Source organism: Pelophylax lessonae (genome assembly GCF_965119305.1).
Source record: "Pelophylax lessonae genome assembly, chromosome: 4".
In the NCBI taxonomy this organism is placed as follows: domain Eukaryota; kingdom Metazoa; phylum Chordata; class Amphibia; order Anura; family Ranidae; genus Pelophylax; species Pelophylax lessonae.
This window is the reverse complement of record NC_138771.1, coordinates 575,620,954-575,640,584: the sequence shown is the minus strand read 5'-3', so window position 1 is coordinate 575,640,584 and position 19,631 is coordinate 575,620,954. Positions and strand designations below refer to the sequence as shown.

General features: G+C 42.7%; 2 protein-coding genes across 2 annotated transcripts in view; one reads left to right on the top strand and one right to left on the bottom strand.

Annotated features, from left to right (window-relative positions):
- The window catches only part of CAMSAP3 (calmodulin regulated spectrin associated protein family member 3), a 174,216-nt gene extending 167,188 nt beyond the window's left edge, over positions 1-7,028 (top strand). Inside the window, exons 18-19 of the mRNA XM_082253167.1 lie at positions 4,396-4,514; positions 6,581-7,028. Of these exons, the coding sequence (XP_082109293.1) occupies positions 4,396-4,514; positions 6,581-6,883 (422 nt within the window). The 3' untranslated portion in view covers positions 6,884-7,028. The remainder of the gene's footprint in view (positions 1-4,395; positions 4,515-6,580) is intronic.
- Positions 7,029-11,632: 4,604 nt separating this feature from the next.
- XAB2 (XPA binding protein 2) overlaps positions 11,633-19,631 on the bottom strand; it is a gene marked incomplete at its 5' end in the record, with an annotated part of 35,501 nt that continues 27,502 nt past the window's right edge. The window contains 5 exon segments of the mRNA XM_082256547.1: positions 11,633-11,768; positions 16,204-16,310; positions 16,395-16,497; positions 18,251-18,431; positions 18,561-18,683. Coding sequence (XP_082112673.1) covers positions 11,707-11,768; positions 16,204-16,310; positions 16,395-16,497; positions 18,251-18,431; positions 18,561-18,683 — 576 coding nt within the window. The 3' untranslated portion in view covers positions 11,633-11,706.

Below are 19,631 nucleotides of genomic sequence, written 5' to 3'. Positions count from 1 at the left end.
TCCGGGCAGTAAAAAGAATTAGCCCTTTCAATGGGGCTTTGCCTGCACTGCAAGGGTTAGTAGCTTGTTTTGTCCAAGGGAGAGGAGAAACCGTTTTATTTACCTTATCCTCCCCTCCCCCACAATCCAGCGGTGGACTATCCTTCGGTGTCCTCATGTCCAGAGTAGGGCTATGGACCCTGCTCGGGTCTTGATGATATCAAGACCCTAGACCGGTGTGGAGCATGGGTGTGCAGACGCTGCGGGGAGAATCGGGTAAGTATATTTCTTTTTACTAATGCCCTAGACCTAAACGAGCAATTAAACCTTTCAGCGCAGACACAGCCCCACTGCAAGAGAACATTTTTTTATTTGCCTAAAGTTTGTCTTTAACTGCCCTTTCCTTCCAATTAGGAGGCATCTTTTCATGTGTTGAGAAAAAATTGATTTTTTAATACAGACTTACCTGTAAAATCCATTTCTAGAAGTACATCACGGGACACAGAGCCATAAATCATAACACATGGGTTATATAGCCACCTTTAGGCGAAGGACACTGGCAACCAATCAGAATATAACCCCTCCCTCACATAGAAGAGGGGAGGGACCTCTGTGTCCCGTGATGTACTTCAAGAAATGGATTTTACAGGTAAATCTGTATTAAAAAATCAATTTTTCTTTTCGTACATCACGGGACACAGAGCCATAAATCATAACATATGGGACGTCCCAAAGCAATGCATCTGAGGGGAGGGGGACACCAAAAAATACCACCATCTGACCCCAAAAAATGGATTACACCGCTGCCTGCAGAACACTGTGGCCAAATGCAGATTCCTCCTGGGTCCCAACATTCACTCGATAGAAACGAGTGAACGTATGCACCACCGACTAGGTCGCGGCCTTGCAAATCTGAGCCATAGAGGCTTGATGGCGATGTGCCCAAAAGGCACCTACTGCTCTGGTAGAATGTGCCTTTACAGGAAAAGTTGGAACTTTCCCTACTAGATCATACGCCTGGGTAATAACCTGGCGAATCCAAAAAGAAATCATAGATTTAGATGCTGCCAACCCCTTTCTGGTGCCTTCTGGCAGCACAAACAAGCTCTCGGTCTTACAGGAAACAGCTCCGATTCGTAAGTAAAACTTAAGTGCACGCCTTACATCAAGAGGGTGCAATAATCTTTCCTCCTCTGAGTGAGGATCTGGAAAATAGGAAGGTAGTATAATGTCCTGATTCAAATGAACGACGGACACCACCTTAGGCAAAAAACCTGGGTGTGGACGTAAAATCACCCTACATTGATGAAATATCAAGAATGGCTCATTACAAGAAAGAGATGCTAGTTCCGATACCCTTCTAGCTGAAGTTATCACAATCAAAAGTTTTCTGGTGAAAAGAACTAGGGGAACTTGCCCCAGAGGCTCAAAAGGTTGTTTTTGCAAAACTGCCAACACCAAATTTAAGTCCCAAGGACATAATGGTGGCTTCAGAGGCAGAAGCAAACGTAACATGCCCCGGATGAAGGTCTGAACCAACGAATGGGAAACGATTGGTTCCTGGAAGAAAACCGATAAGGCTGAAATCTACCCTTTGACCTTTGATAGTGCTCAAGGCTTACTTCCTGAAAGAAAACCGATAAGGCTGAAATCTACCCTTTGACCTTTGATAGTGCTCAAGGCTTACTTCATAACTACTCCTGCTTGAAGGAAAGCTAGATTTCTCCCAATAATATAATTGTGGGGATGCCATTTCCTGGCCTTACATCAGGCAATGTAAGACTTCCAGACTCTGTAATAAATGTTTCTAGAGACTGGTTTTCTAGCATTTATTAGTGTATGAACTGCAGGGCCGTCAAATTTAGATACTGTACAGCAGGATGGAATATCAGACCTTGAGAGAGTAGGTCCGGACGCAGTGGAAGGGCCCAAGGCCTCGTCACTACCAATCTCTGGATTTGTGCAAACCAAACCCTCCTCTGCCATTTCAGAGCTACCAGAATCACTGGTTTAGCCTCTAGCTGGATTATGCTCAACAGAGGCGGTATCAGCTGCACCGGAGGAAAGGCATATATCAGGGAATACTCCTCCCAAGGAGTCACCAAAGCATCCACTCGAGTGGATCCCTGGTCCTGGACATAAATTTCTTCAACTTGTTGTTGAACCTGGATGCCAACAGATCTACGTGTGGGGACCCCCCGCGTAGGCAGATTGATTGAAAAATCTCAGGGTGTAAGGACCATTTCCCCAGAAACATCTGTTGACGACTCAAAAAGTCTGCCTGCCAGTTCTCTATTCCCAGAATAAAAACTACTGTCAGGCATGGCACAAACTTCTCAGCCCAAGAAAGGATGAAGTCCACCTCTTTCTGGACTGATTGACTCCTTGTGCCTCCTTGATGGTTGATATAAGCCACAGCAGGGCATTGTCGGATTGTACCCTGACAGGGTGACCCCGAAGCCTGGACGCCCAGAATTTCAAAGCCCGACTGACTGCTTGGATTTCCAAAATGTTGATGGAGAGACTTTTCTCTACCCAAGAACATTTCCCCTGGACAGTGGCTTCCTCTAGGATAGTGGTGGCAAACCTTGGCACCCCAGATGTTTTGGAACTACATTTCCCATAATGCTCATGCACTCTGCAGTGTAGTTGAGCATCATGGGAAATGTAGTTCCAAAACATCTGGGGTGCCAAGGTTCGCCATCACTGCTCTAGGACCACTCCCCAACCGGAGAGACTGGCATCTGTAGTGACTAATTTCCAAGTTACTGGAAGAAAGGATTTCCCTTTCTCTAGATTTCTGGTCAACAACCACCAATTTAGACTCTGACTTACTCTTGGTACCAGAGACATGGAACGGTCCAGAGACTGAACCTTTGTGGTCCCAGGCAGACAGAATGTTGTTCTGTAAGGGTCTGGCATGGAATTGAGCATAGGGAATTGCCTCGAATGCAGACACAGTCTCCCCTAGTAACATCATGCCAAGACGTACAGAAGGATATCTCAGCCTTACTACGGACTGAACCTGAACTTTCAGGTCTGCGAACTTTCTTGCTGGCAAGAATATCTTTGCTTGTGTAGTGTCCACAAGAAGACCAAGATATTCCAGACGCTAGGACGGCTGTAATGCTGACTTTACCAAGTTCAGTATCCAACCCAGACGTTCTAGGAGCTGTACTGTCTGGAGGACATTTTGGCTTAGAACTGAAGCCGATAGATCTATTAGTAATAGATCGTCCAGATATCCTATTATAGATATCCCTCTGGACCTTAGAACAGCCAATACTGGAGCTAGGATCTTTGTGAAAACTCTTGGGGCTGTGGCTAACCCGAAGGGCAGGGCCATAAACTGAAAATGACGGTTCTCTATTGCAAAGCGTAGGAACCTTTTGATACCGTAATGGCTCAGATTGGCAAGATGCCTGTGGCCCTTCAGGAGGAGTAGACACAGTGGAAACACGGCTAGGACCTTCAAGGCCTGATGGTGGCATCACAGTATCTTTTCCAACTGTAACGGTTTTGTAACTTGTAAGCAGAACATCCACCTCATGGAGGGATACATATGACACATGGTCTCTGTTATCTTTTAAAAGGAACAGTGCATAAAATATTTACAATTTGCATTTAAGCCAGCAATTTTTACCTTTAAGGTTTGCTGAATAAGTAAATATTTTAAAATGGACTCACCAGTCCTGCCGCAGGATTCTGTTTTGAAACCAGAATCCAATCTTAACCCATCACGGCGAGCTTTGTCTTGTCGACCTTCAAGGACTGGGTCCCCTATAGAAGAGGGGACACGGTCTTGGACCTGTAGAGCACCCTGCATGGAGTGCCTTTGGGGTTTGGTATTCCAAGGTTCTGGATCCCAGGATCCAGCGCCTAAAAAGGACAGCATTACAGGCAAAACCTCTTATCTGCTTCCCAAGGCTCAGGTACCATCTTTTTAGTCCATTGACTGTTTAGGGTGGATCTGATAGCTTAACCCCTTAGATTCAATGATCTTTGATCGGGGTAAACAGCATATCTTCTGTCTTCATTTGAAGAAAAAACAAGAAAAATGTGGAGAGACTCTCCAAAGTGACCATCACCTTTAGACACTGGCCAAAAAACTGAGGTACTTCCTGTGTGGGAGGGGTTATATAGGGGGGCATCAATTCTGATGGGTTGCCAGTGTCCTTCACCTAAAGGTGGCTATATAACCCATATGTTATGATTTATGGCTCTGTGTCCTGTGATGTACAAAAAGAAAAGCAAAGATTGTAAGCCGCCATTGGTTTTGTGACAGTTACTGTTTCTTTGGGACTGCTATATGTGCCAAGTTTCTTTCAGACAATGCTGTTTTTCTAGTAGATGGACATATATACAGATACCCTTCCTTTGCTTTCCATATCTGATTAATGTCCATTTTTGTTTCAGGGCCCAAATTGTACAAGGAACCAAGCGCAAAATCAAACAAATTTATCATACATAATGCATTATCTCACTGCTGTTTGGCAGGCAAAGTAAACGAAACACAGAAGAACAAAGTCCTGGAGGTTGGTAACTCATATAGATGTTGGACTGCTGGTCAAATAAAATGTTTAAATGGCTCTGAAAAGAACAAGAATCAGTGGTAGATGGCATGAATCTGAAGGGTTCTTAACATGATTTGCTACAATGCCCCAGATAGCACTCCTTGGAAGTAGTTTACAGGCTGAATTGTGGAAGTCAGCATTGCTCCTGTAGGGGGCCATGTGGGGTAGATAATTGCAGAGCAGTACTGCTCCGCTGCCTCCTCAAACGCTTGTCAGTGTCCTGAGCTCTTGTACAACAGGAAGCTGAACGATAGAGCAAGGCAGAGAGTAAATTCTACCAGCATATATAGCAATCCTCCTACTGCAGGCAGTACTGACATGGTCAAGTCAGTGCTGCTAGCTTAGAGCCAGAAGAGGGTAAGGTGACTGGGAAACCCTGAACACACAGGTATGTTCTCCACTGGTGGAAGTAGGTGCTTATATGCTATCAATAGGCAACTTTTTAAAGTGGTAGTAAACCATTTTACCTACAGGTAAGCCTATAATAAGGCTTATCTCCTAAACTTGCACTGAGATCACTGGCGCATGCACTCTTAGGGTCTGGCATACCGCACCGGACCTTCACAGCCCATGCCGTAAAGGGTGGCTCATGTGACATCCTCGTGCCACTCATGTAGCTGGAGGCCACGTACTCGGAAGGAAGACTAGGTAAAGATGGAAGCACTCTCAGCAGTGACAGTGCACCGCTGAAGGGCATCGTTTTAAGGTAATCCTCTCATAATGTGCTAGTATGGGATGCATACTAGCACATTATGACATTTGCCTTGCCGGGGAATTTTTTTTTTCTTCAACTGCAATTTACTACTGTTTTAAGAAGGAGATTTAGATGGGCAGTGAAGAAAAGAATAACAAATAAAGAAAGGAATGGTTAGTAACTACAGTGATTTGCCATATGCCTAAAGTGTTCTATTGAAAAACATTTTTTTTGCAGTCTTAACACAAGGACAGATTGACAAGTGGAGAGGCCAGAAATCAAGAGATAACCTTTCATTTAGACCACCAGCAGGTTTTTACCTTTAGCGGTTCTAATTTTAGCTATTTGTTGATGTTAATACTTTCAAACTGAAAAAAAAAAACACATCACTGGAACATTACAATCAATTGGCAGGTGTAGGTTGCTGCTTCTTTTACCTTATTTATTAAAGCATATATGAAAACATATTCAATTTTCCAGTTTGGCATGATACAAGCTGAATGTGTTGCAAATATTGTTGACTGGAGATACTGTCGGTAAGAGCATTCCCTGTTTCAGGCTGACCACATAACACTTCTGCCTTGCAATTGCAGCAGCATTGTTGGCCTGACCTGTGCACGCCTTCAGCTGGGCATTTGATGGCCTATCTTGTCTTTGCATGCCTCCTGCTGGCCAACAGCCAAATCTCCATTGCTTATGGATTACAAGTACACTTAAAGGGTTAGCTCACATTTACCAAAAAAACTGCCTATGCAGGTAAGGGGCACCTGTTAAAAAAAAAACATGCACCTTTTTACCAAAGCGAAATAATGCCCATTGTATAGGTATAGGCCATTTATGCATCTCTCGAAGCTTGGACGAAAAACTGCTAGAGATGGCATCATCCTGTCCTGTTGCTAAGACATCCATCTGATTCAGACGCCTTTGCATGTGTTCTCTCTCCCCTGTAGCAGTAGCTCTGAACTTAGCTATACTGCGATGGGAGAGATAGTTGACCACACATGTGTGAGGGTTTAAGAGCTTGCTCCTGTGATGGTGGGGGTGAACAGTAATGTCTGAGAGTGTCATAGCAATGTCCTAGCAACAAGGCAGGATGGGATGATGCCATCCCTGGGATTTGTTCAGCCAGGCTTTGGGAGGTATGTAAATGGCCTATGTCTATAGCAGGATCATTATCCAACTCTTGTGAAAGCTGCACAGTTTCTTCTTGTATACAAGTGCCCCTTCCCTGCATAGGCAGTTTTATTTAAAGGTGAACTAACCCTTTAAATATAGAGCTCATAATCTTTCCCATAGAGATGCTAACACCATAAACTCTTTCATTTACCCTTAGGACATGGACAAGAGCCAGTCAAACCATTTCCTCATCCTTTTCCGTGACAGCAGTTGCCAGTTCCGAGCAGTCTACACCTTTTCAGCTGAGACAGATGAACTGACTCGTCTGGCGGGCTATGGCCCTCGCACAATCACCCTGTCTATGGTGGAAGATATCTACAAATACAGTTCTGACAGAAAGCGCTTCACCCAGATCCCCAGCAAAACTATGTCCATGAGTGTTGATGCCTTCACTATCCAGGGCCATCTGTGGCAGACCAAGCGACCCACTACACCGAAAAAAGCCAGTACTCCCAAATGAATGCCTCCCACATGCTCCAGCATGCTACTGGGCAGATTGTTAATTTTATCCAGTATTGGGGATATGGTGTTCAATTTCTGCCCGACTTAAGCTAGGTCAAGGTATTCTGTTCTAGGAACCTCACTGCTTCTACTTTGACCTGGCCGAGATTGTCATACTTCTAAACTTATTTGGAACATAATGTTGAGACCTTTCTGTAAGTTTGGTTGGAACGTCAAGTTTAGACTTTCCTGTAAGATGTAACAGTTGGCTATTCCACACAGTCTGGAGGTGGTTTGGCTCTTCAGACACTTGTATGCAACTTTTTGGACTAGCTTTTTTTTTTTAAACCTGTTCTGTGAAAATTGCCTTTTTTCTACTTTTGGTTTAGCTGCAGTATATGTCCTGGTCTCAGGTGGGATATGTTGCTTACTTTTTTGCTCCACTGGAATGTGCCAAGCTACTTAACCCACTGTCTATTAATGCAGTGCAGCTGCCTTCCACTAACATGGTGCCACCTTCCAGGCTCTAGCTCATGACCATCTATTGGTGCCTTTTATGGTTTGTATTTTAGGACATGGTGGATAAGTCAGTCCATGTTTTGGATCTGAAGGCTTTTCTCTCTATTTCTTTATTTGCAGAGGTCATCACCATAGAGATGCTTGTGTTAATTTCATGGGCATACATTGTGTTTGAATATGATGAGCTCTGCACTTAGGAGGTTGGACACTAGGCAAGGGAGTCAGTTGCTATTCATCTAAGGCTGTACCCCCCTTAACAGGAAGCTAGTTTAGTGATCAACATACTTCTGCTTCTCTGCACAGCCAGCCAGATTATACAGCTATTTCAGCTTGTAGCTTCTTGAGGTAACTTCCTTTTCAATTGCCAATGAATGCATATCAACAGACTGTAGCTTATGAGCAAGCACTGACCAGGAAGTACCAAAGATGAAACGGGGAATAAGTTGACCCCTCCTGTACCTTCGTTCCTTAATTAGCAGAGATAGGTGACTCATGAGGTAGTACCATTTACATTATTTTAAAAGGTTACCTTGAATGCTTGCTGGGTTTGATAACTGTCAGTTGCTTATGCTTACAACAAAATGGGCAAGCCGTCAAATGGCAGGTGTTCTAGCTAATCACATGTGAAGCACTAGGACAACTGCAGATAAAACAGAGGTAAATATTGCAGCCTCATTGGCTGTAATATATGAGTGTTTAGTTCTGCTTTAAAAAGATTGTAAATACAAATAAAAAAAACATGCAGATTTATACTTGCTCTGTGTAATGGAATTGCACAAAGCAGTCCTAAACCTCCTCTCTGGCGAGTGCCCCAATAGGAAGCTGCTTCCTATGGGGCACTTGTGCAGGCTCACTCTAGACACCCCCTCATCACTGTGTTTGATTGACAGCACATCACCAACGCCTGTGAGACCAGGAAGCGAGGAAAGAAAGCTGCTGCAGACATGCATAATGCTGGATTGAATAGGAGGGGGGTAAAAAAAAAAAAAAAAATGTGCATTTATTATTTTTGGTTTCAGCATGCTGGTGCCATGCAGGTCTCTTGCTGGCCTGTTGGTGCATCTGTGTGTCTAAAACATCGTATGGACAAGCAGATACAATCTGAGAGGAAGACTCAAAGAACTACCCCAGCGCTGGGGAAGATCCCCACTAGCTGTCAGAGCAGAGGATCGGGGGCTGGTCCGTTCGTAACACGTTCTACCCTGAATATGAATATGGGTGAAACCTGTAATGTTCTGAAAGGTGAATGATCCATCCTTTAAGGTTAAAAAAAAATGTTTATGCTTTAGAACCACTTTTAAGTGATGAATTTTGAGTAAAACCACTAATTGCATATCTCAATGATGACAGTCACAGCCTGCATCACTTAAATTCCACCTAGAAGAGCAGCTTCATATTCCTCTTATTATGGGTTTCCCAAGCTGGTGTGATCAGCATTTAAGCAGAGCCATGGTATTAAGTTTTTTTTCTTGACTATTTATATGGTTCTTATGAGGAATCTAGTAAGGTGGTAGGCTGACATCAACACCATGTCCCCATCCTCCCTTCAACTGTATTATTTATAGGAAAGTAAAGAATCTCCACTTTGGCTAAGCTCTGTTACAAATGAGAAGAGCGAGATCCCTGCTAAGGTCAGATACCTAGCACTGGTCTGAACCTTTTATGAGTTTTTCTTTAACCCCAGTAACCAGGTTGGTGTAACAGGAAAAAAAATGTTAGAAGATTTAAGCTACTTATTCGTCATTTTTGTTATGCCATAGTCAATGAGTTCACTGCCTTTGCTCCTCATCCTCTGTGACTGATCATGGTATTCTTATACCTTTTTTTGGAAGGTGTCCACTGCCTGCTGTTTTCACTCATACACTGCCTGCTGTTTACTCATACACTGCCTTCCTGCCTGTAGACTATTCCACTGCCGCCCTCAGCTTTCCTCACTTCTTCTGCATACCTGGCTTTATCTTTGTTTAATGAATTGCGCTAATGTCTTGTAATTTGCGCTTGCTTAGCTCATGCTTTACAGTAGTCACTAAGCACAAGTATTTGCTCCTGTTTTTTGGAGTGCTCAGTGTAGGATGCTTTTTTTAAAGTACAGGCCTGTTCGCCTTGGTCTTTTCAGTTGTCGTAGATATTTTTGTTGAACAAAATCCATGTTTCAGGGGCTGGATCCTAGTCTACTAGGTACCCCTAACTTGCTAAGGAAAGAAATGGTTTTGGTGCAGTTTACATCATTCCCAGATGGAGCTATACTTTTTTTTTTTTTTGCTCCTCTTGTAAATGTAGATGTATATATTCAGTATGGATGGATGTTGTTTATTTGTGTGAAGTGTGGTGGGGGCTATCCAGTTGTGGGTTGCATAGCTTTATGCGCTAGGTCACTGTATAATTTTGAAATAATCAAATCTATTGTATGGCCGTTAGGTGACAGTAGAGTAATTTATCAAAGAATATGACTGGATTGTGCTCTTGGAGATTTAAAACCAGCTTTACTTTCTGTAAGGCTGTAGAATGTACAACACTTCTTGGTGTTTGTAGTGAGATAAACATGAGCTATGTTCAGCTTGTGTCTGAATGCAGTGCATGCATTAAAATTGCCTATACTTGCTTGTCATTGCTTATCTGTCTGCAGTGTGTTACAGGACTCCAAGATACTGTATTCAGAGAAATGCTGAACATAACTCAGATGGTGAAATGAGGGGTGCATATGCAGCTTCAGTATTGTTCAATCGTTAAGATCTTACAGCAGAAGTCTAGGATTAAAAACAAAAAGAATCCTTGCAGTGGTCTGCCAGCCCTTCCCCCCTGCAAAAAGGTTAAATGCTTTTTCAATCTAGGGGTACGGTAGATACTTTGCTTTTTCCTCCCTCTCTCTCTGTTTCTCTTTGCTGCTACTGCATCTCTATTGAATGCAATGCTTGAGTGCAACTGCCAAGCTGAGCCCTGAAGAGGTTTCAGGGGAACTAGTCACACACCATAAAGCCTGCTAGAGCGAATAAGTAATAAAGCTTATTCTACTACCCCTAGCATTTACCTTTTGCAGGCAGGAGTCTCTACTGTAAAGGTAATTTTTATGCTTTCGGCTGTAGGACTTTGATTTCCCTTCCTTCCCAAGCACGTGACAAACCATTTTACACAATGGGCAAGCCAATCGTTTTCAGACCTAGCCCTGCAAGGTGTTATGGTAAAGAAGTTGATTCTAGGAGCAAGATCACAAAGAATTAGACTTTGTACTATTTCACAACTTAGCCTAGCTTAAATTAAAAAAAAAAAAAAGGTTTACAATTGTGCAAAGAAACATTTTGTGTGCTAATGCTACAACTTCCTTACCCTAAAATCAAAGCCCCACGTGCGAAACCTCAAACAGAAGCTTCCACTAAGGAGACTGTATACTACTGCTGGGGGGAATACCTGAAAATTAACCTATTCTTTTTTTTTTTTTTTACCACAAGTGACCACAGGAAAGCGGTATGGAGTTAGCAAACCATCAGCTTCCATCTGAGGCTTCTAGCATGTATCCTGCTGTATGAATGGCCTTGGCTAGGTAGTCCTGCAATCTAGGGGGAAACAGGTTGGGTTATCCACATTCCCAAACAGCTGTATCTTTGTCCATGTTCCATTCACACGAGTGTCTTCTAATTCTACACCCTTAGCACAAAGTTCACAGCAGCTGAAGAAGTCTGAGCCCACAGACCCTCCCTCACACCTACACCAGAATGTTGAAGCACACTTTGTATTCAACTGGTTTGGGTCATGTATTGTTGGAGCAGTTTTTACCATAGTGATAAACACAGCAAAAATTGGTGTACCTCTGACTGAACCAGGAGATCTAATAAGAGCACCTTTTTCCCCCCACTTTACTTTTTTATAGATTTGAGTTTGATACAATTAAGGGGCTATAGCAGCTTTGGGCCCTGGGGAAGAAAAAAAAAAAAAAAGGGGGGGGTGTATATATGGCGAATCATCTCTACACTCAATGTAAGAACCTTCAGGGTGCTTAGCCCTGCCCCTGAGGAGGAAGGTCACACCCTCCACAGAACACAAACGATGCATCATACACTATTTATAAATATGCTACTGATGATAACTTGGATGAATTGTAGGTGGTGCTGTCTCAGCGAGTCTGGACTCCATAGCTGATGACAAGCTGCCCACCACAAGTTGTATTTATAATATACATACAGATTTATTATAAATATCTATATTAAATGATTTTGCAATTATTTGTATATAAAAAGAATCCATGAGAATGAAAAAAAAATGTATGTGTTTGTCTTTTATTTCATTGCGATTGGTTTTGTTGGTAAAGAGTGTGTGAGGTGGGGGGGTTTAGTCATCAGCAAGCCCAGAGAAGACCGACGCAGGGACTGATTTCTGCTCCAATTGTACTTCTGTAGAGGGAAAAAAAACAAAACATAAGTTTGTTGAATTATTCATAATAGCATCACAGTAATATGCACATTGCCATGAAGCGACCTGTCAGTGTGATGCAAGGAACAGCACACACATTTATAATGCATTTTGCTCTACAGTGGGGAAAATTATTCGATGCTCTGCAGCTTTTTTTTTAAGTTTGCCCACTTAAGAAATGAAGCATCTACATAATTTTTTATCATAGGTGAATTTTAAATTACAGACAGAATATTAACCAAAAATCCAGAAAAAATAAATAAGTATTTAATCCCCTACCAACCAACAATAATTCTGGCTCACACAGACAGGCTACAGTATGTGCCCATGTGGTACACAGATTAGTCCCATCAATTTAAGAAGGTTCTCCTAACAACAACCTGTTCTGTGCATAAAAAAGACTATGACTCTAAGAACATCATCCCTACAGTCAAGCACGGTGGTGGAAACATTATGCTTAGGGTCTGTTTTTCTGCTAAAAGATACAGGCCGACTTTGCTGCATTAAGGGGCCAATGGATGGGGCCATGTATTGTAAGATATTGGATGAGAACCTTCTTCCCTCAGCCAGAACACTGAAGATGGGTCTTCCAGCATGACAATGACCCAAAACATACCGCCAAGGCAACGGGAGTGGCTCAAGAAGAAGCACATTAAGGTCATGGAGTGGCCTAGCAGCCAGTCTCCAGACCTTAATCTAAGCCAAGAAACCTTATAGATTTAGAGACTATCTATAATAAAAAAAAAAAAACAGTGGACCAAAATCTCTCCTGAGATGTGCACAAACCTGGTAACCAACTACAAGAAATTTCTTAACTCTGTGCTTTCCAACAAAGGTTTCTCCACCAAGTACCAAGTCGTGTTTTGCTTGGGGATCAAATACTTAATTTTACTCACTGAACTGCAACCCAATTTATACCATTTGTATCATGTTTTTTTCTGGATTTTTGGTTAATATTCTGTCTCTGTCATTTAAAATACACCTATGATACAAATCCAGTAATGGTGAACCTTGGCACCCCAGATGTTTTGGAACTATATTTCCCATAATGCTCAGCTACACTGCAGAGTGCATGAGCATTATGGGGAATGTAGTTCTAAAACATCTGGGGTGCCAAGGTTCACCATCACTTTAAGAACCTTCATTTCTTTGTAAGTGGGCAAACTTACAAAATCTGCATGGGATCAAATAATTATTTTCCCCACTGTATATACAGTATCTCACAAAACTGAGTACACCCCTCACATTTTTGTAAATAGTTTATTATATCTTTTCATGTGACAACACTGAAGAAATGACACTTTGCTACAATGTAAAGAAGTGAGTGTACAGCTTGTATAACAGTGTAAATTTTTTGTCCTCTCAAAATAACTCAACACAGCCATTAATGTCTAAACTGCTGGCAACAAAAGTGAGTACACCCCTAAGTGACTATGTCCAAATAGGACCCAATTAGCCATTTTCCCTCCCCAGTGTTATGTGACTCGTTAGTGTTACAAGGTCTCAGGTGTGAATGGGGAGCAGGTGTGTTAAATTTGGTGTTATCGCTCTCTCTAATACTGGTCACTAGAAGGTCAACATGGCACCTCATGGCAAAGAACTCTGTGGATCTAAAAAAAAAAGAATTGTTGCTCTACATAAAGATGGCCTAGGCTATAAGATTGCCAAAATCCTGAAACTGAGCTGCAGCACAGTGGTTTAATAGGAAAGGCCTCGCCACGGTCAACCAAAGAAGTTGAGTGCACGTACTCAGCATCATATCACAAGGTTGTATTTGGGAAATAGATGTATGAGTGCTGACAGCATTGCTGCAGAGGTTAAAGGGGTGGGGGGGGGGGGGTCAGCCTGTCAGTGCTCAGACCATACACCGCATCAAACTGGTCTGCATGGCTGCATCCCAGAAGGTAGCCTCTTCTAAAGATGATGCACAAGAAAGCCCACAAACAGTTTGCTGAACACAAGTAGAGCAAGTACATGAATTACTGGAACCATGTCCTGTGGTCTGATGAGACCAAGATAAACTTATTTGGTTCAGATGGTGTCAAGTGTGTGTGGCAGCAACCAGGGGAGGAGTACAAAGACAAGTGTGTCCTGCCTACAGTCAAGCATGGTGGTGGGAGTGCCATGGTCTGGCGGCACTGGGGAGTTACAGTTCATTGAGGGAACCATGAATGCCAACATGTACTGTGACATACTGAAGCAGAGCATGATCCTCTACCATCATACACTGGGCCGCAGGGCAGTATTCCAACATGATAATGACCCTAAACACACCTCCAAGACAACCACTGCCTTGCTAAAGAAGCTGAGGGTAAAGGTGATGGACTGGCCAAGCATGTCTCCAGACCTAAACCCTATTGAGCATCTGTAGAGCATCCTCAAACAGAAGGAGGAGGAGCTCAAGGTCTTTAACCTTCACCAGCTCCGTGATGTCGTCATGGAGGAGTGGAAGAGGACTCCAGTGGCAAGCTCTGGTGAACTCCATGCCCAAGAGGGTTAAGGGCAGGGCTGAAAAATAATGGTGCCCACACAAAATATTGACACTTTGGATTCAATATGGACATTTTCACTTAGGGGTGTACTCACTTTTGATGCCAGTGATTTAGAAATGAATAGCTGTGTGTTGAGTTATTTTGAGGGGACAGCAAATTTACACTGTCATACAAGCTGTACACTCACTACTATACATTGTAGCAAAGTGTCATTTCTTCAGTGTTGTCACATGAAAAGATAGAGTAAAATATTTTACAAAAATGTGAGGGGTGTACTCACTTTTGTGAGATACTGTACCAGTTTTTTTATTTAATCGGACTGGATGTCAACCTTTTGCACTGATGAAATAAGTAAACAGGAATTTGCTCTGGAGTGAATATTCACACAATTTATTGAGTAACGTCTATCCACTCCATTAACACGTCAGCCTCACTCTCTTGTGACAGAAGGTAAGAAAGATTATATATTATCCTGTAACCCTTTTAGACATTAAACTATAGAGATTAACACGCCTGTAAACACTTTACATGTGTATGTAACCCACACAAGGTAAAAATCCCTCCTAATGCTGTTATGTGGTGGTGTTAGATTTTAATACACAACAGATTGATTTATATTGCCTCTCTTTATGCCATTACATGCACTGAAAATCCCGCACACATAACTTATATACACATATCAAAATACAATAATGTGAACTGCTCCCACCAAAATATTCTACATTTTGATTTTCGTGAGGAGTGAACAAAATCTATAAACATAAAATAAAGACAATATACTTAAAAGCTGTTGTAAACCTCAGACATGAAATATGAACAAAGCATATCCCTCTATAGTGTGTACTTGTCTCAAGCCAGGGCACTAAGTGTCATTTCTGTCTACTTCTCCTTTCCTCTATCAGCATAAGTCAATTCGGACAAGTTTTCCTGACACCAAGAGAAAAAAGGTGATGGGGTGGGAGAGCTCCAGCTGATTGACAGCCGCTCTGTTCCTGTGAGCTGTGGGAAGGGGGTGGGTGTGTCTCTTCCCTCCAATCAGCTCTCAGACCTCTCCTCACTGAGCTCTGTAGTGGGTGATTTAATGTGTTAGTAAAACTGCACCTATCATTGCAACTACTTAGTGCAGGGGTCTCCAAGAGGCTATCACAGAAATCAAGTGATGGCAAATCTAGACTCCCGGAATCATTGGTAAGAGCCCAGTCTCTGTGCTGGAGGTACACTGTGCAACCTGCATTGACAGCCCACTCAAAATGACTCAAAATAGGCTACTTACTACAAAGCGTATTAACACACCACAATAGTGGGGATCCAGCCTAACTAGTAAGCTATAAAATCTAAAGGCACCTTTTCTCAACAAAAGTGGAAGAATCAATATATCCGATTTCAACCTAACTAGCATTTAAAGAGGAAGTAAACATCCATCTTTAAAATGTTACCTATAGGTAAGCCTATAATAAGGCTAAATATCTCCTAAACCTGCACCGTCAAGGAGATATTCACTGTGCATGCAGCCAGTGACATCACGGATGCATGCGCTCTGAAGAAAGGGCCACCTGTGCCATTCCTTCTGAGCCCTGTGCCGTAACTGGTGGCTCCCGCACACATGCGCAGAGGTGACGTCATCGCGGCTTCGGCCAGTCACAGAGCCGTAGGCCACGAACCAGGAAGAAAGATGGGTAAAGATGGAAGCTATCTTCAGCAATGACATCGCATTCCTGGAAGGCTTAGTTTTCAGGTAAGTTTCACATAATGTATGTGCTAGTATGCGATTAATACTAGCACATTCTGCCTTTGCCTTGCAGGTAAAAAAAAAAACATGCAGCGGTTTACAACCACTTTTAATGTTTGTGTCTCTCTCCTTCAAAATGTACCGGATCTAAAGTGAATAAAATCACATGACGAGTATGAGATGCTAATGGCTTACCATCCGGCTCCAGCTCCTCCTCTGACTCATCTTCCTCCCCTATGTTGATCTCATCTGGATTTGCCTGCAGTGTCATCTCTGCCAATTCTGTCTTAGAAGCATCAGACCTGCACAGAATACAATGAGATGTCAGTTCTTTTGTTGGAGAACACTTAAAAGAGGCGTGAGTGAATCTCCATACAGCTACAAACCTAACAAACAGGATCTTCTCCTTCATCTGTGGTTTATCTCTTTCAGCCTCTGCTGCCACCACCGCTGCCTTCTGCTCCAGTGCCTGCATCTCATCCACTGGTTCTAGAAGAAAAAGCAAGGTTATACAAGTAGTCCACTTATTATTAAAATGGAACTGCCGTTTTTTTTTTTTTTTTTTTTTTTTTTTTTTTTTAGAGGTTCTAATTCTTCCTTGCACTTCCCGGCCTAGAAACCAAAAAGAGGTATAATGGGAACACAGAAAGAACACCTGGCAGGAGATCCCCATCCCCCACTCAACTGAAAAAAAACTTCTTTTCACTGTCTATGTCCCTATTAGAGAGATTCTGCTCATTTCCAGGCCCATTGACCACACCGGAACTGGGAGAGAAAATCTCCACAAAGAGGACACGGGCAGCAATAAATACAAGAAAGGGCGTCTAAACACTTTGCTTCTCTATCCCAAAATGGAATAATGTTTTGGTTGGATCTGCAGTCACAAAGGTTACTACAAAGTTATCCTTATTTTTTTTTTTTTCTACAAAGAAACACGTTTGTGGGGATTAAAGGAAAGATACAGTGGAAAAACAGAAATTTCTACTCTTTGAAGACATCATGTGACCCAATCAGTTATACAAGAAAAAAGACTTTGCCTTACTGATGTGAATGTGCAATGTATATGTAAAGCGCTGTGTAAATTGACAGCGCTATATAAGTACCTGAAATAAATAAATAAAATACTTAGGGTTTCTTACAGATAGAGTAATTAAGCTGTGGAATACATTAGGTGGTAAAAAACTGACTGAGGAGCGAGAGGATCAGAAAACATGTTTCTTCCTTGCCCAAAGGGATTAGTTCTGTCTTCATGACTAAAACTGCAGATGCTCTGAGAGGATGAACATTGGACATTACTCTTTTTAGAACCGTACGAGATATAAATATAAAAGCTGAACAAACATGTTTGTAGAAGATTCAAACATGGACAGATCTGCGTAACCAGAAAATGAAAAACATGTTGCAGCTCTGTATTTCTTAACATTTCAAACAATTTAAATACCAGAACTTGATTTTGTATTAACCTCTTGCAATCCCCTGTACAGCAAAGCACATACTGAGAGAAGGAGAAGAAGCACAAGGAGTCAAATCAGTTCTGCTGCAGTCCTCATGTGCTAATAAAGAGCATGCTGATAGGGGGGTGGGGGCAACATGACAGAGGGATGTGCTGCTTCTCGCGGAGACCTAGAACTGAAAGTAAAACTGGAGCAGAGAAAAAACAGATCCCCCATTCCTGCCAGATAGGACCGTGCTGTGTGTGGCAAGGGTGTGTAAATCTCCAACCTGGATGGCTAGAAATACAAACTCTTGAGCAGGTAAAGCAGCTACCACTTATGTAGTCCAACTTTATATTTAGCTGTTTGGAGTTTCCCTTTAACCACCTCACAGGGAGTATAATAAGATTTACCATATGATGGCCACCATACAGTGGCAGATAGGATGACCAGGGAGTTCAACAAACCAATTGATCAGGCTAGATAAGGCATGACATACACTGTGCAATTTTCATTCCTGCAACCACGGGTTGCAGGAAAGAAATTTGAACGATTCCCTCATCAACACAGACAGTGCTGACAGGGGAATCAGCAACCGTCTTCTCACCCACCCGGAGGAGTGATTATCGCTAGCGGCTATAGCAGCTGCTAGCAATGGTTGCAAGATAATCCAACAGGCTGGTTGTACCCAAGTTGATCGATCGATCAACTTGGCCTGCCCATTAATGGTTAGAATCTCGGCTGCTTCCCACTGAACTGGCCAAGATTCAAACTGTGTATGGCCAGCCTAAGTTCCTTTAAGACATTACCTTTAGATTCCTGGCCAGCCCCTCCTGCTTCTGCCCTCAGTCTCTGGGATACAAGGAAAGTGCCCTGTGTGTTGTATTTGGCTTGTACACTTCGTTTTACACGCAGCATCTCCCGAATTGTGTCCTCGTTGCCATGACGCACCTCAAAGTCTCTCCAAGTCTGCCAAAACCCTGCTGTCAGCTGCAAAGATTAATACATAGAACACATTCACATGTGACATTGTGGAGTTAAAGTCATTACTAACAGAAACCATATACACTACAAGTCACAGAAAGTGGCTTTCACGGTCCAGTCTATGAAAATACTCACCCTCGGATCACACATCTGGGAACAGTAGGAATACACAGCTCGGGCTCGATCAATCTCTCCAAGCTTACACTCCATATCCGCAAAACGCAGGCACATCTCTCTAGACTGCTCGTCTGGCAACAGCTAAGGAAAAAGATTCACAGAACGTAAAAAACTTTCCTGAACAATACTTCGTACAAATGCCTAGTGATGTCAGCGTCACCCGCACACAGGTCATTTATATTACATTACTTCTCTGACAATTATTGGCTGGTTTCTAAGAACTGTATGTGATGTGACATAATTAGAAAAATGATTGTGGTGTCAATACTCTGCAGGCCTGAATGAAAAATGCATTACATTTTTATGTCATCATCAATGGTGAATTTATTACAATTTTGAAAGGTAGACTATGCCTTTAAAGCAACGGTGTTTTTACCTTCCACAGTTTAAAGTGATATTAAAAAGGCTTTCTATAAAAAAAATAAAAAATGTTATACTTACCTGCTCTGTGCAGTGGTTTTGCACAAAGCAGCCCCAATCCTCCACTTCTCAGGTCCCTTGACAGCGCCATTGACCCCTCCTGCCTGCCGAGTGCCCCCAGAGCTAGCAGCTTGCAATAGGGGCACCCAGGGAGGTGTGCTCCAGAGCTGCAGCTTTGCGTGTCCATTCACACGCAGAGCCGTGGCTTGGCCCCGCCCCCCCTCTCTCTCTCTCTCCTCAATGGCTGTGATTGACAGCAACAGGAACCAATGGCTCCCGCTGCTGGCTCAGCCAATGAGGAGGGAGAGTCTCTGGAAAGCCAAAGTTCACATGCACCTTCCTGGAGGAAGATCAGGCTCAGGTAGGTATTAGGGGGTGTTTGGGGAGCTGCTGCACAGGGGAGGTTTTTACCTTCACGCATAGAATTGCATGAAGGTAAAAAACCCTGAGCTTTTACAACCACTTTAAAGTGATACTAAAGACCTTTTTTTTTTTTGCCTAAATAACAACAAACATGGTATACTTACCTCTTCTGTGCAGTTGGTTTTGCATAGAGCAGCCCAGATTCTACTCTTCGCGGGTCCCTCTTTGGCACTCCTGGCCCCTACA